Below are 17,152 nucleotides of genomic sequence, written 5' to 3'. Positions count from 1 at the left end.
GGAAATATCATGCAGGAAAGATGTGAATAACCAGCAAAAACCTGATAATTGAACGTGACAACACCTTGCCAGAAAACCATGAAGAATTACAAGTGGAAAGACATTAATGTTACAGTTTCACAGACATTATAATCATAATTAAATCCTGCATAGCATGTAACAGATAGCAATATTGACTTCTGAATGACTGTTCAAAACATTCACGCAGACAGAAACACTTCTTAGAAGATGATACTGCAATGTGAATGTGTTAATGAATTACAGAAACTGATACAACACAGACTGATATGAGTAAACAATGTTGATGTATGAGGTGTGATCATAAAGAAACAGGAAACTTTATTGGTCATGAACTTTGTCACTTTCAAAGTAATCCCTAAAACGTAACTTAACTAAACTAAACTCTGAAATGATAATTAAATGGACACCCTAGCTGCAAACGGGCGTTGATGTACTTCATTGGGGACATGTTGAAAATGTGTGCGCCGACCGGGACTCGAACCCGGGATCTCCTGCTTACATGGCAGACGCTCTATCCATCTGAGCCACCGCGGGCACAGAGGATAGTGTGTCTGCAGGGACTTATCCCATGCACGCTCCCCGTGAGATCCACATTCCCAACATGTCCACACCACTACATTCGTAGTGCGCCTAATAGATGTTTGCCCATCATACTCATTACTCGTGGCAGATTAATCTACCAAGTCCCGTACGAGTTCAGGCATAGCGTGTGCGTTCACACAAGAAGGTCAATGGCCGGGAAGCCATATTTTAACTATATATGACGGTAGTATCTGTTCCCGAAAGAACAGTTACCGTGGATGACCATGCAGCTTTACTAGAAATGAAATGATAATTAAATGGACACTCTAGCTGCAAACAGGCGTTGATGTACTTCATTGGGTACATGTTGAAAATGTGTGCGCCGACCGGGACTCGAACCCGGGATCTCCTGCTTACATGGCAGATGCTCTATCCATCTGAGCCACCGCGGGCACAGAGGATAGTGCGTCTGCAGGGACTTATCCCATGCACGCTCCCCGTATGCACGAATGTAGTGGTGTGGACATGTTGGGAATGTGGATCTCACGGGGAGCGTGCATGGGATAAGTCCCTGCAGACGCACTATCCTCTGTGCCCGCGGTGGCTCAGATGGATAGAGCGTCTGCCATGTAAGCAGGAGATCCCGGGTTCGAGTCCCGGTCGGGGCACACATTTTCAACATGTCCCCAATGAAGTACATCAACGCCTGTTTGCAGCTAGGGTGTCCATTTAATTATCATTTCATTTCTAGTAAAGCTGCATGGTCATCCACAGTAACTGTCCTTTGGGGAACAGATACTACCGTCATATATAAACTAAACTCTGCCTGGACACGCCATGAAGGCCCAATGGTACTTAACAGCCGCCATGTCATCCTCAGCCACAGGTGTCACTGGATGCTGATATTGAGGGGCATGTGGTCAGCACATCACTCTCGCAGACGTATGTCAGTTTACGAGACCAGAGTCACTACTACTCAATCAAGTAGCTCTTCAGTTCTCCTCACAAGGGCTGAGTGCACCCCACTTGCCAACAGCACTCAGCCCGACAATGCTTAACTTTGGTGATCTGATGGGAACCCATCTTGTCCCACAGCAACAAGACTGTTGGCTTTCAAAGTAATCTGTATCAGATATAATACACTTGTGCCAGCACTTTCTTTTATCTTGGAAGCACTTCTGGAACTCACTTTTCATTATGGTGTTTGGCTCCTTCAGCAATTCTGTTGTTATCTCATCAATGGTGGCAAAACAACATCCTTTCATGGTTCTCTTTGGTCTCGGGAATAAAAAGACATCACAGGGGGCCACATCTGGGAAATACGGTAGCTAACGCAACACAAAAGTTTTGGTTTTTGCCAAAAATTCACTAAACAAGCAGAGGTGTGAATGGGAGAATTATCGTGATGCAATTTCCACAAGTGGTTCTGCCACAATTCTGGTCCTTTTCTTTGGATTGCTTCACACGAACAGTGCACAACTTCCAGGTAGTATTCCTTAATGACCATATGACCAAATGGTATGAACTCATTATGCGCTATCTCCCTGTAATCGAAGGAAACGTAAGCAAACTTGTCAAATTTTTTCAGTCTTTGCTCTTCAGGCACTTTCCAGTGGGCGATTGGGCATTGATTTTGACATCATACCCATATAACAATGTTCGTCACCTGTTATACTTCCTTTAGAAGTTTCAATGCCGACTTTATTCAACAACTGTTGAATGATGTCTTTGCAATGTTGTTTTTGGTTGAACTTCATCAATTTCAGACCAAACTTTGCTGTTATGCATTTCATTTCCAAAACATCCAAAAAAATTTGCTTGGCATGAGCCAAAGGATATGCCAACACTACCTGCAACCTCTCTGATGGTGATTCAGTGATTTTACAGAACCTTTTTGTCTTCAGTAATTGATGTCCTGGGTGTCCATGGTGTTTTGTTGCCTTCAATGTCTTCTCGATTCTCTTTGAAACATTCATACCACTCATAAACTCTTGTCTTACTTACAATAGACTCACCAAAAGCCATAGTCAACAGTTTGGAGCAGTGCTACACTTTATTCCATTTTTCAACAAAATTTAATGTAACTTCTTTGTTCCGTCTTTTCCGGAAGTAAAAATTCGCCAAGCTGGAAAATGTATATAACCTTTTCGACTGTCAACAATAAACAAAATATTCAAAACTGCTGGAAATGCAAACATACATCAGGAACATGTGTACCAACAAGATAAAAAAAAAAATTGAAAATCGGATGTATAAAGCTTGTGAAATTAAGAGATTCCAATTAATTTTTTATCATACCTCATAATCCTCTGTGGATTATAACAACACACAATATATCTGAATATTCACAGCTGAAGTCATGAAGACATTAAAGCTACCCGTATGAAAGAAGATGCAAATACATTCAGGGTGGTACACACTGAATTTAATATGTGAAGAACTGTGTTGTTGGAGAAAAACACTTTTCCACTCCTCAGACTACACTACAGCCCAAAAGGTCAATACGTATTCCCTTAAGACATCCACAAGTTATAGCCCACCTTGCTGCTATTTCAACTTCTGATCTAGATATGTAAAGTTATCGAAGGTGAAATAATACAGTAAAAACAATAGTGAGTACAGAATAAGGACAGTGTTTTAAATGTACAATTACCCATAAACTGCTTGGATGGAGTTTAGAAAACCGTATTTCCCTCTTTTCACCTGTAGGAGGAATTATGGCACATCAAATATCAATCAATACTAATTTACTCAATGCACAAATAATACACAACTAACAGAAAATTATAAAGATTCAAAAATATATAACTGTAAGAAATTTCTACTTACAGAGAAAAATGTGCAAATACAGTCAATTTCAACCCAAAGTATGTATTCTGACTCCTGAAATTAATCCATTTAAATAAAAAAAGAGAGAGTAGTAGAGAGAACTGCGGAAAGTAAGACAATGGGAAAAGTTGCTAAGAATCAGAAGTTGAGAAAGAGCTACCTAACAAGTACGCAAGCAAATCAAGCGAACATACTCAACACTTGAAATCCAGAATCTTGATAAATTAATGACTCTTAAAGAGACAATGTCTAATGAGGTTGTGAGAAATGGGAAAGATAGTCGATACTAGTTAGAGCAATGTCAAAGATGATAATGATGAAAATCAAACCCAGCAAGTAGAAAAGATAAAATGTGGCTAAGGAAATGAAAATAAGGAGAGTAATAATAGGGGGAAAAAATCTGGTTAAGTGCCAGTAGAACTCGCGCACCGAATGTTCTGTACAAATTGAATTATGTATATCGATTGTTCATCCATACTGGGAATCAATAATTTCACCAATTTTTGCCTGTTATTGATATCGATACTGACAAGGTATCAAAATTTGACGACATGGCCACATCTTTTGATTGCAGTGACATAGAAACTTAAATATTTTACACCGCGAAGGATCCGTGGCCCTTAGTACGCAACACAAATTTCAGCTTGGTATGTCTACACCTGCCTGAGAAAAAATGGTCTTAAAAGGTGGACAGACGGACAGATAGCAGATGACATTTTTTTTTCTTTTTAGACAACTACAAATTAACAATTTCCAGAGTTTTTCCTTTACTTTTACTGTCAAAGTATTGTTTGCCAAATTTCATGATTCTAGGTCACTGGCAAGTAGCCTATAGATTTTGATGATTGAGCTTGCTAGTATAAAAATATGTTACACAAATGGCCATATCTTTTGCCTGCACTAACTTAGAAGTTCTAACTTTTTACATCGCCAAGGCACCTTAGACCGTAGTATGTGGCATAAATTTCAACATAATATGTCCACCTGCTCCTGAGAAAAAGACAGGCAGGCAGGCAATGAAGTGATCCTATAGGGGTCCAGTTTAGGGATGGGAAAACTTACAGGTTAAAACCGATGCTGGTATTTTCCGGTATTTATTTGGTTTTGGGTGTAAAAAGTGCTTTTTTTATAATTTTTTACTAATAAATGATTAAAAAACTGAAATATCAATTGGTCATGGCAGCAGTGCTAAATTTTTTCATTTTTAAACAAACCTTTTTTTAAAAAAGACGTAATTTTTATTTGTTAACATTTGCACTTGCTTGAAATACTGTTTTATCATAGAAAATGGGACAAGTGAACAGCAGCATTTTAATAGCAATGCCGATTTAAATGAGCAACTAAATGTGGCATAAGAACTGGTTCAGCATTGCTGAAACAATGATGTCTCTCCTGTCACTTGTTGCGGCTTACTGTATGCGTGTATAAGCAATGTGCAAGATGTGTCCCCAACCACTCTATACGGTAGTCTCTCACTGTCATTGCCAGTCTTCAGTTGTATTGCAGAATGGCACCAACCCTAACTGGGAATATTTTTACAAAGTGATGTAGCGATGAAGTACAATGCTTAATTAGTTTTAATAGAATAAAAATTTGTCTGCCCTTTCCACTGAATAATTGCAGAGGAAGGAAATCAATTAACTTAAAACTTGACAACAATTCACTCATAATATACAATAAAAATATAAAATAGCTGATATGCTGTCTGTGTCTACATAATGTGTCTTTATATGCTTGTAGCCCTCAAAAATGGATGAATGAACATGACAAACAAGCTTCTTTAACCTCAGTTTTCACCCTTTTGCACTAACTATTCAAAATGTCCAAATAGTGGTATGATCCCCAATTACATGATTTTTAAGCAGAGGTTCAAAAAATTAGAATCAATAGAAGAATAGTGGTGATCTTTTGTAGTATTCAACCATTTACCACTTTTCAAGGAAAGCAGTGAATGTGGAAAGATCAACTTTTCTTTTATTTGCCTATTTAATTTAATACTTTTATTCTGTATGTTGAAACAAAGTCAGAATGGTCAATCTTTCTTCAATTTCTACATTTACTACATAAGTACTAGGAATCAAAAAATCAAAAATCAGCTATTTCAGAAATTGGTTATTTTGAGTGGCTTTATTAGTCTGATTAAATTGGCATTGAAAAAACTAATATACCTGAAAACTGGTTGTTTCTGTGATAACTGCCATCCCTAGTTCAGTTTTTACTGAAAGAGGTGCAGAATGCCAAAAATAATAAGATACATAAGGGAGAAACAAAAACATATGAGACATTATACAAAAAAGAAAGAAGAAAATACAACAGAAGAAATTAGCAACAAAACTTATGGGGAAACTTCTGAAGCTGGAGGAGAGCATTAAGATGACCACCATCTAGCTCTCTATATGATCAATGAATACACACAAGCTTACATATTGGTAGTACTTTATGGCCAAAAATAGTCAGCAATTTGAATAATGAGCAACGTTGGTCACTTTATCCCCTCAGCCACCTTGGGACTACCAACATTTTCCACTTTCCACAGCTGTGTTACCTTTCAGACTAGCCAATTCATTTAATTTTATTAACTATGAAATATTTTAATTCTCATTTTCTGCTCACCAGTCTATGACTTTCCCTCTTATTTATACTGTGTTTTGTGTAGCGTTTCATGTAATGTTTGGAGTGCCTTGGTGTCGTATGTTTCACAGTTAATGAGTTTTTTTCATCCTCCACTTTCATAATTTCCTGATGACAGATTAGCTTCAAAATTTTGAAACTTGTAATCCTTTTTGTGTGACTGACAGCTATAACTGATAGTTATCTCATAAGATAATTACTTATTTTTACTGTGTTGGTAACAACTAGTTATGAATAGCTTGAGTTTGGAAATCCAATCTTCTCCACCAGTGATCACAATAGTAAGTCTACTTATTCAGATACTCAAACAAAATGACACAGTCATCACTTTTACATGGTACTCACCAACCATTTTAGTTGTTGTCATGTACTTTGAACCCTTGGTTTCTTTGCTTGAGTTATCAAACCAGTTGAGGACATCTAACACAGCTTGTGGGTTGCTCTTCTGCTCCTGTTTGCTGATGTTTGAACTCATCAGTAACCTTGCCCATGCTTCTGGCATACCCTGTTAAGATTTTAAAACACAAATTAACAGAGAATATAATTCATTAAGCAAACAAAACAAGTTAAACAATTCTGATAAAAAACATCAAGCTGATAAACTGAAATTACACTATACCCCTCTGCAAAAAAGGAGTAATTACATAGACAAATACAGTTTCACTTTGTGTCTCCAAAAACATTCTGAAAAATGCCACTAAGATCTGGAATATCACAACTTATCCAAAATATCTAAATGGAATGCATCAAATAGTGACAAGTGTTTCTGAAGCCTATACACTGAAAATTTTGTCAATACCAAATATCATTTATTTACTAATACAGCATAGAGTTCAGTTGACCTAGTTGTTCGAAACGGTGCAGTGACTATTATCAAATATTGCACTCACATTACCTGACACTTACCAAAAAAATGATGTACATAATTACATTATTACCCAAATAATATTATCCAATACCACTAATTTACTCAGTCCAAAAACATACTCCATTAACTTTACCTGATATTTTAGGATAGTTGCAAATGCTACGTGCCGTTGTGGAACTACACTAAATTAATTCAAATCTTCCCAACAAAGTTTGTAACTAGTTACTGTTACAGTTTTATTTTACTCTTAGACAAAGAATGAAAACAATCTGTGCCTCATTATCAAAACCAGAATACAAAGTACTAAACACATTACAAATTACAGTTTCCTGCTAATTACTAACAGCATAAGACCAAACAGGTACCTGAAGAGGTTTTTAAGTATTTCATCTAGTATTATCAGACAACAGAACACGAGGGCACAAATTGTACTAAAAGACAGGATTAAAGTGGCACAGGTAGACTAACAAGAACTTCCAAACCAATCCATGGTTCAATAGCACATTCATGGTTCACACTTAACAGGAGAACCATGTCAAAAATGTGATATACATATCTCAATATGCAGAGATTTTTTTCAGTAGCACTGGGCACTAATTTAAGAAACTGATTAAAAATTTTAATGCAGCCATAGTGGCTCAAAAACTGAGTCAATGGAAGGTAAATTTAATGTTAAATAACATGTTATTGATTGTTTAGAATAGTGTTTTTATTAACTGTTAGTGTTCATGTCATGGTGCAGATTTATCATTAAGACTAAAACATCTTAATGATGTAACTCCGCTATTACTTCAAAACAACTGATATCTATGCATGTGGAAGAATGAAGTCAGTTAAAAATATTTTAAAGTTAACAGCATTGTATCACAACTGATGCACTAATTAGGATGCTGTGCTTCAACATATACAATGATAGACAATGAAAGCACTAAATTCTAAACAGACTCAATGGAACTTATCTTTACCTTTACATTTAACTGCCAACTTCTTTAAAATGAAAAATGTGTGGGTACAAAATTTAGCTGGCTTACAGTCATGATTTTCCCGTAATCATTAGAGGTTGAAGTTTACTGTACCCTTGTCATGTATAAATGAGCAAATGCGTCCATAATTTTATGGTAAAGATTATGATGTTTAACTACCATAGATATGGACCGTTTCTATGTATATGATATTCAGTGTTAGTTCAAATACTGTTTTTTTTTTATTTGTTTGAGGCACTCTTTGGGTGGCATGTGGCCTTTTCAGTTCACCAGCAGACGTCTGCATATCACAGCAGGTGCTGCAAGGAGCTACCAACAATACTGCAAAAACTGCCAAGGAGAGTCTCAGAATTCACTGGAGTACAGAAAAAATATGAAAACTCTGAGATCAGGCTCTTCTCAAAAATATTACAACAAAATCTAAATCTAGTTATTTGCACCTGTAACGTCAGCAATACGGCATGTGAAAGACATTTGCGATTTGTGTTTATTTTTTTAGTGAAGTCAACAGTTGCCTCATAAATCTAAGTTAATACAAATAATAATGATACAGTTGATACCTGCTGCTTCTGAGATACTTAAATTTAAATGCATATAAAGTTAATATCTGATAAAAATAAAGAAAGGATCTTTAAAGATAGGAAAAAGGTCTATAAAGCACAACCACTGAATTCTTCCCTTGGCTATAACATACAGTACCTGTCCTTCAACTTAATTATTTACACAGTATAACTGTACTGTTCAATTATTACCTTAAACTTAACATGCAGATCCAATTCTTCCATTGCAAAAATCACTTCAGTGCCATTAACAGCCATTCCTACAGTAAACTTCCCTGCCTTTACTTGCACTGAGTTTAAATCTTCTCAGTAGGTTTATCTGCCCTTATCTCTTGTCAGTTCTTAGAAACCAAATACAACACTGCTACTCTTTTATCAACAGCAGAGACATCAGTGATTTTATGACAGAGCCAACTGTGTAGTAAATGAGCAAAATAGCAGCATAAATTAACAGTCATCGAGTTGTAAAGATGACAATTTTGACTCCAGACAGTCTTTAAAAAGCTACTGCAAAAACATATTTTCAAAGGTAGCTGCCACTAAGACATATGCCTACAATTCTACCCAAAACAAAAACTTGTAGTATTTCTGTTGAAATTCTAGAATTCAAGATCTCATCCTACTCACACAGGCCAGAGAAATGAATATTTTTTTAAGTAAATGGATAAACAATCTTTCTTAAAAACTGGATTAACAAGTTAGGTGTCCCTACTGAAAATAATTACAAAAAACCATAACAGCAAATCCCCATTCAACCATATCTCTCTCTCTCTCTCTCTCTCTCTCTCTCTCTCTCTCTCTCTCTCTCCCCCTCTCTCTCTCTCTCTCACACACACACACACACACACACACACACACACACACACACACACAGACAGAGAGAGAGAGAGAGAGAGAGAGAGAGAGAGAGAGAGAGAGAAGAAAAAGTCTTTCAGAAAATCGTACAACCTAAATTTCACGTGAACAATGGTTTCTTTTATATGAGCTGCAATAAACAGCATCTTAGTTTCCACTGCCTTAGAATGTTTAATTTTTGGTAGCAATCAATTTAATTAAATTTGGTGGCATTTTAAACAATACAATATGGATATGAGGGAATCAGTCACAAACTATAACTGAACACATGAACTGTCATTTGTTGCAAAGCAGCAAATGGAAATCCATAATAAGTAAGCACGGTTACCCTTGAAAAGTTATTACTACTGTCACAAAATATTAGCATATACATTCTATGTTCTAACTCAGCCTAGCCAGCAGTTGTTACAGCGTATTAACATCTGTTTCTTGTTTCACTTACAAAACAGTGTCCTTAACAAGGTAAGAGACAATACATTGAAAAAAAAAGAAAAGAAAACCTTTTCTGCAAACTGAGAAATATTATATAATCAAGTATAGATAGAAGTGTTAGAATGTCTTTCTTGAAAGTATTTGTGTAGACTAAAGTCTTACAATGAAGTGAACCACACAAGCGTGCAAGAAGAGAGCAAAAGCTTGGGAAATGTGGTGCTACAAAAGAATACCAAACATCAAAAAGATATATGCGATATCTAATGTAGAAGTAATGAATCTAATTGGGAAGAAAAGAGCTTTAAAGTACAACTTAAAACAAGGGAAAATTGGTTGGAAACATCCTGATATAGTGTGAAATAATTAATTTGGTAATGGAGGGAAGTGGACAGGATAAAAATAGTATAGGGAGACCAATGCTCAACTATAGAAGGCAGGTGCAAGTGGATGTAAGTTGTAACAGTTATGCTCAAATGACAATAATACACAGGATAAACTAAAGTGGAGAGCTGCATTAGATTAGTCTGTAGACTGAAGATAACAACAACAATACATACAAAGTACCATTAATCATGTTCATTAATGAGAAAGATTTGGGCAAAGTGACAACTCACAGGTCACACTTTTGACTGGTTTGTCAGAATTTTTTTCACTTCATTTAGTCAGAACTATTTAATACCTGCTTGTAGAGAATCTACTTTGGAGACACAGAAAACAAACACAAATGTAGTGAAGCATAGCAGGAGTGAGAAGAATCAGAATTTAAGCAGTAAGGGAAGTGGTGAAACAACTCTGCTATATACAGAGAAACCTAACAGACTATGAGCAAAGCAAGGAACATGCAGACAAGGTTGGTACATGGGAAGAAATGTTTCTTCAACAACAGAAATCTATTAGTGACAATACCTAGTAATGAGGGAGGAATTTCTAAAACTGTACACTGAGAGTACAGCAATGTAAGCAAGTGAAACTTGCACAGCATAAAAACTGGAAAAGAAGTCAATACTTACCTTTTAACACATGATGCTAAAATATTTTTGCTTTTTATCAATTATTTGATAGATAACTAACAAATTGAGTAATTATTTACTTCCATTAGTGGGGCATGTGCTGAAGATTCTAGGTCAATTTGGTCTGAAGAACTGTTGACTGACAAAACACGTTACATAACTTAACGAACACAGTGAATAATATCCTCTGATGATTTGATGTCAATGCCAAGGAATAAAAGAAAATGTCATAGTTTATTACATTTAGGGACATTCCGAATGAGTTAAGACAAAATTTCCACTTGATCCCATCAATGTTAATTTGCATCAAATGTTGATAAATGAAATACAATTTGTACAAACACAAAAAGGTCCAATAGTATTTGAATCCAAAGTGGGATACTGCTGCACTCAGTATCATTCCCCATTACATATGCAGGCACAGTAAAAAATAACTACATGAAATGAAATGAACACAGGAAACCTACTGTAAGCAGAGCAGCTGCAGAGGAAACTACATATGAGACCTTTACGCAACCTAAGCTAGAAGGATGTTGAAGTATCTGTGACTCTCACCACCAGCAAATTAAAGAAAGATATTGAAGCAATTCAGATGTGTGACGATATTGTTGGAACCCACTGATTCAGTCAGTGCAAGAGTATCTGGACACACACAGAATTTGATTTGAGATCATTGAAATAACATTAAATTCCTCTTATAAAAAGACAGATAGATAAATTTTGGGAAACATTTTTTGAAAGGCTATAAAACTTTACATTGTCAGAATTTACTACATAAAAGTAGACTTGCAGAAAAACTGTTCAGAACTCACACCAAATGGAATATAACACAAATTGCTGCATTTATTAGATGCTTGGGGATGTAGAACCACTGGGTCTAAGCCCCCCCTCCCCCAATAATATCGCTGCCCTACCTCAGCAAGAAGAAGTGTATCTTTGCCAGATCAGTTCTCTCTTGTGCGTAATCTACACTAAACGCATTGTTTATATGCTGCGAGACAAAGTATTGATAGTAAATGACGGGAGTGCGCGTTATTATTTATCATCCTAATTATCATGCCTGCTCCCCACTACCTACAAGTGTAAATTGTATGCAGAAACACTGGTATTGAATAAAGACAAAATAAATGGAGAATGTCACCAAAATACCCAGATTACTTTTACATCAGAATAAACGACAGAAGTGTTTAGTTCCCAGGAAACAGGAGTATGGTAGATAGTGATTATGGACTGTTCATGAATACAGTGGAGGAGTGCAAGTGAGTTATGATCAAATTTTTGCTTAGTGGAAATTTCCCTCTTCCTTCATGGTCTCTTAACGCTAAAGATCTAGAAGGCTATGAATGGTCAGATTAAGATGATGTACTTTGACTTCCGATGCTTTCAAAACAGTACATAACTGTCACCTTATTTACAAAAAGAATGGTTGTGGAATACCAGACCAGGTATATTACTTATATGAAGATTTTCTTCAGAAAACATTTCACAGATTATAGTTCTTGATGATTAAACATAAGCAGAAGCAGCAGTAGCATTAGTTGTAATCCATGAAATGCAATAGAATTAGTCATTCACTACCCACAATACTACACAAACAGCTCAAGATACCAAAGCAACGTTTTCAGTATGTGACTTACTATATATACAGGGAGCAATACTGCACAATAAACCTAGTTTTGGTGCGGGCGGTGGCGGGATAGACCTAAGCTGTTTTAGCTCTCCTGTTAAAATCAATCAATTAATCAATCAATGGCTATGAAATTTTCAGAGATGCAAAATGCTCTTTCTAATGTTTTCAAATAAATCCACGATGAGCCTAATCACAAATCTTGGAAGAAAATACTCTGAAGATGTGACACATAAAGTGTACTAAAATTCCACACATGAAATGAATGATGCAAAGGAAGTGCAGCAAACAGAAGAGCAAATAATGTGCAACACCTGCGAGGTGGTGACAATGTTGCTCTACATCAGGGAACTAATTTGTCAGCACAAAAAACAGTTGTGCCACAATCCGAAGCTGCAGAGGGAGATAGCATGAGCCATACTAGAGTATGCATTAGTCCTGGCTCGCCAGTAATTGACAGTAGTGAGATGCTCAGTCAGAGAGTGTGGTTTCACAATGTCCCATGTTTTGACACAATAGCAGAATGCACTATTTTACACAGTACTGGAGAATTCATTCCTCACAAATTTTAGAACACCGAGCTAAAAAATTTGTTAACAATCAAATGGAAAATGGAGACTGATATAAGTGTGATGTCTGACAGTTTGTATTATTTTTGTATTACCTTAACAACTGAGAAGTGTGGAGTATGCCAGATAAATAGTGATTAGAGAAAAAATTGACAAAAGTTGAAATTGGGGACCAGTTTAAGTAATAAGATGGGAATAACTTTAAGGACAGGTATTTATTCAGACAGGTCAGCAGTAGACATATGCGAGGTGAGCAATGTTTATGAAATTTATTTGTGAGTTATATATTACGACTGGCATTTAAAATACAATTTAAAGGTAAAGACTGAGATAATTTAGTAAAATGACAGCACCCACAGTATGAAATTTTCATAGCTGTAACCCATGTGGCCATGGGAGCAGCATATTATTACAATTATTAATTTTGTTGAGGAAATATTGAAGATGATGGAGAAAGTGATGTAAGAGGAACACGCTTTGGAAGAGAATCATCATAGTCAATATTTAATTATGGTACCTGATTTATTGAGTGTGTTTTTGAGGGGAACAAAGTTCTGCGAGGAAGAAGTTATGGCATATTGTTAAAAGTTATTAACAGACCAGTAGGCATTGGCATTATGCACCAGGGAAGAACTCAGTAGTGAACCCTTGGCCAGGCTGAATATGATTTTTAAGAGATTTCCCATATCCTAGTAGGTGAACGCTGGGCTGTTAGCGAAGTCTCCCCTCAATTACTTGACCCACATGGACTTTTAAAACTTTTTCTGATTTTCATACAAATAACGCTACACAACAACAGTTGGGGTCCACACATTCCGTCCCTGGTGGGTAATGGGGGAGCGATAAGAAGGGCATCCAGTCACAAGTTAAATTAATATGCTGAATCAGTTGCTGACCATGCCAACCCTGCAATGATGCAGGACAAAGAAAAAGAAGAATTCTGTAGTGAGAATGCACCGAGTTACTGAGCACTGGAAGGTGAGTCAAGGAAAAACTCTGAAAGAGAGCAGCACAGATTCATTTGAGTGATAGAAGAGGTCAGTATCTGAAAGAATATGTCATTCCTGAGAAGTATATCAAAGTCTCGACAAACAGTACTGTAATGATGGAACAGACAGAGATAAACTATTTATGTACCACGACAGAAGGATGATGACACTGCATATGAAAAGCTGTAAATGTCATGAAATGGACTGATAATGCTCGTTAGCAAACACTCAGAAATGGAATATACAAAAAGCAAGGTTCAATCTGATATAAATGTCAGAGATGTCAGAGAGAGAGAGAGAGAGAGAGAGAGAGAGATGATGATGATGATGATGAAAAACTGCAAACTAGCTGATGCACAGAAGCATTTGTGGCTAATATTCTAATGTTCTTGTAGGTAGCACTCCTAAACCTTTTATGTAGGATGCAAATGCTGCTCTCAAGTGCAATTTAATATATGAGGTGTGTGAAAAAAGTAATGAGACTGATTTTTGTCTGCCAAAGCTTTTATTTTTTCAAACAATATCTGCCCCTTCAAAGAAGTTCCCTTCAGCAGTTATGCACCAGTGGAGCCATCATTCCCACTATAGGTAGCAGCTACTCCTGTCAATCACTGAGCCATAACTCTTCTTAGAGGGAAAATTAATACACATTTTCTTAGTGGTTTGGCATGGAACGACAAGTCACTTCATAACACACATGGTACACACAGATACTGCCTTGTCAGATCACCAATGTCAGCAGTGGCCGGACACGAAACACTCATGATCTAAAGTCTACTGACAATTAGGCCCTATAAGCTTCATCCCACGCAGAATCAGGGGAGCCTTCATTCAGGGTGTTGTGGACAAACTATACACACAATGCCCAGATACATCATGGAAGAATTCTGTATCATCGTGAGACAGATTAGATATTACTTTTAGGTATTAAGTAAATGCAATACCTGCTGATTCTAATATCAATGAATCACAACTGGATTCTGTCAACTCATGCTAATTCCTGGATGTAACAATAGGAATAAATGGCCTCAAGGGCAGGTGAGAAGGCAAAAGAGTTCAGGAGAAAGGAGCAGACCGAGCCCTGTAGCCTACAAAGACAGTCGGTATAAATGGTCTAATGGACGAAAACCATGAGTAAAAATCACCCGGTCCTATTGGATGGGAGTTGGAACATCAGACCTGTACCAGTCACCCATAAAAAATTTCAAGACAAAATTTCCCATTAAAATAGCCTCAGATGAACAGGTTGGTCTTTCTCAAAAAAGAAATTTGGCATGGACAAGGATAATGAATATCAGTGCATGGAACAACCAGAGGATTGTCACTTAAACTGAGGAAGTATTTCATGAAAGGAGGAAATATAATATGGATGTAGAAGCCCTAACTGAAACAATGAGAAAGGGCAAAAGTACTGAATAACGGAATAGTTACATCCATACCTACAGTGGGGTATCTAAAGAGGAGAGAGCCAGAAGTGAGGTTTCCAGTACTATTAGGAAAAAACTATAAGAAAGATATAAAATCCAGGAATCAAATTAGTGAAAACATCCTGCACTTGCAAATGGAATTATTAAGCCACTCAGTCGCTATCATGGCAGTGTATGAACCAAATGATGATGCCAAGATGGAGGGGAAAAAAAAAATTATGAGGAACTGACAGAATCACTGGGGAAAATGGTAAAGAAAAAAAATCTAGTTACTGAGGACTCAAATGTACATATTGCGTGGAGAACTAATGACCCCACTGTTGGACAGTATAGGAAAAATGTATTAAATGACAGTGGTGATAGGCTGATGGACTTATGTCACCAAAATGCTTTGAAGATAATGAATGGATGGTGTAGGGATAAGTCAATACATCAATATAAATGGGAACAACTGACTCTTATGTTAAGATCAATTACTGACTATGAGATAACATACCAGGAAACAAGACTGTTCATCAAGGACACGAATTTCACAGTGCCCCAAACGTGGATCAGACCATTACTTAGGTTTCAAGAATATACTATCCCTTTAGACAGAAGGAAGTAGTACGTTAATAGTTGCCAAGTGTGAAGTCATCTGAGGTCTGGTATAACCTTAGTTTGCAAGAGGATTCAACATGCTTCCTCTATTAAGTTAGACTGATGGCCAAGGCCTCACGTATCAAGGATGATACGGCAGAGAATATTTATCAGTATGTTAAAGCAAGGATACATAAGGTGATCTTTGAACCTTTGGGGAACGAAACAAGTTGAGAAAAGAAAGGAGGAATCCATGGTGGAATGAGGAAGAAGAGAAACTGGTGAAGATTAAAAGGAAAGCCTATAATAAGTAGCTGAGCAATGAACTTGATGAAGACTGTCGAACGTAGTTTCTGTGATACTACAGCAAGTGGAGTGTAGAAGATACTGAAGATTATGAGAGTTGAAAATAAAGATATAGTGCTGGGATTACTCTAATAAGGTTGGATTAATGGTTAAAGTATTACCAAGCCCTACTCATGGAGAAGAGAAAGAAATTTTAAATTTGACAGAAGAAGATGAATATCCATGTGAGTGATAGGCAACCTTGCAAGAAATCTGTAGACTATGAGAAATGGAAAATCACTAGGTTCAGGTGGAATAAACATAAAATTAATAAAGGCAGCTTCCTTGACTGTGTACAATATCTTGGCCCAATTGTATAGTAAGCATTTGGGAGGGGACCAGGTACCAACGGAATGGAAAAAAGTCCATTATTACTTCAGTCTATAAGAAGGGGTAGAGGGAGGAAATAACTGGTGTGTAAGTGTGATGCCATCGTTAGCAAGGTTACATGGAAGAATCTTAAATGAAAAATGGAGATGAAGACTTTAATGTCTGAAGAACAGAATGGTTTTAGACCAGGGCACTTCTGTGTTGATGGAATATACACATTATAGGCTCTAATAGAGAGGGGAACAACCAAAGGCATAGATACCCATCCCTGTGGAGGATGAGATCTTTTACACATTTCTCTTTGCTGACAACCAGGTCATCATAGCAGAAGCCCAGGACGATGCTGAGTACGTACTTTGGAAGTTAAAGGAGACATATGAGAGATTAGGTCTCACAACAAGCATGACAAAAATTTAATATCTGAAGGTTGACAACAATACCTTAAAGGATCTGGAGATTGGAGTCAATAAGATCACGTGATCTACCTAGTAAGTATCCGACGGTTATGCCATTATCGAATGGAAAAAAAAAGAGCAGATGACATAAATAATAAACTAGTGCAAGGCAGGAACTTG

General features: G+C 36.8%; 1 protein-coding gene and 1 non-coding gene across 4 annotated transcripts in view; one reads left to right on the top strand and one right to left on the bottom strand.

Moving 5' to 3' along the window:
* Positions 1 to 17,152, bottom strand: part of LOC126236873 (serine/threonine-protein kinase Pak) — a 144,168-nt gene that overhangs the window by 59,623 nt on the left and 67,393 nt on the right. For 2 of the 3 annotated variants that reach the window (XM_049946495.1, XM_049946494.1), the window contains exon 3: positions 6,349 to 6,508. In XM_049946495.1, coding sequence (XP_049802452.1) covers positions 6,349 to 6,508 — 160 coding nt within the window. Of the gene's footprint in view, positions 1 to 6,348; positions 6,509 to 8,606; positions 8,687 to 17,152 lie in introns of those variants that run through there. The other variant, XM_049946496.1, reaches the window with a different exon arrangement.
* On the top strand, positions 1,137 to 1,211 carry Trnat-ugu (transfer RNA threonine (anticodon UGU)). Its single transcript has one exon. It is a non-coding gene; the product is annotated as a tRNA-Thr (tRNA).

This window comes from Schistocerca nitens, chromosome 2 (assembly GCF_023898315.1).
Source record: "Schistocerca nitens isolate TAMUIC-IGC-003100 chromosome 2, iqSchNite1.1, whole genome shotgun sequence".
In the NCBI taxonomy this organism is placed as follows: domain Eukaryota; kingdom Metazoa; phylum Arthropoda; class Insecta; order Orthoptera; family Acrididae; genus Schistocerca; species Schistocerca nitens.
Note: the sequence above shows the minus strand (reverse complement) of the source record. Positions and strands in the feature narration are given on the sequence as shown.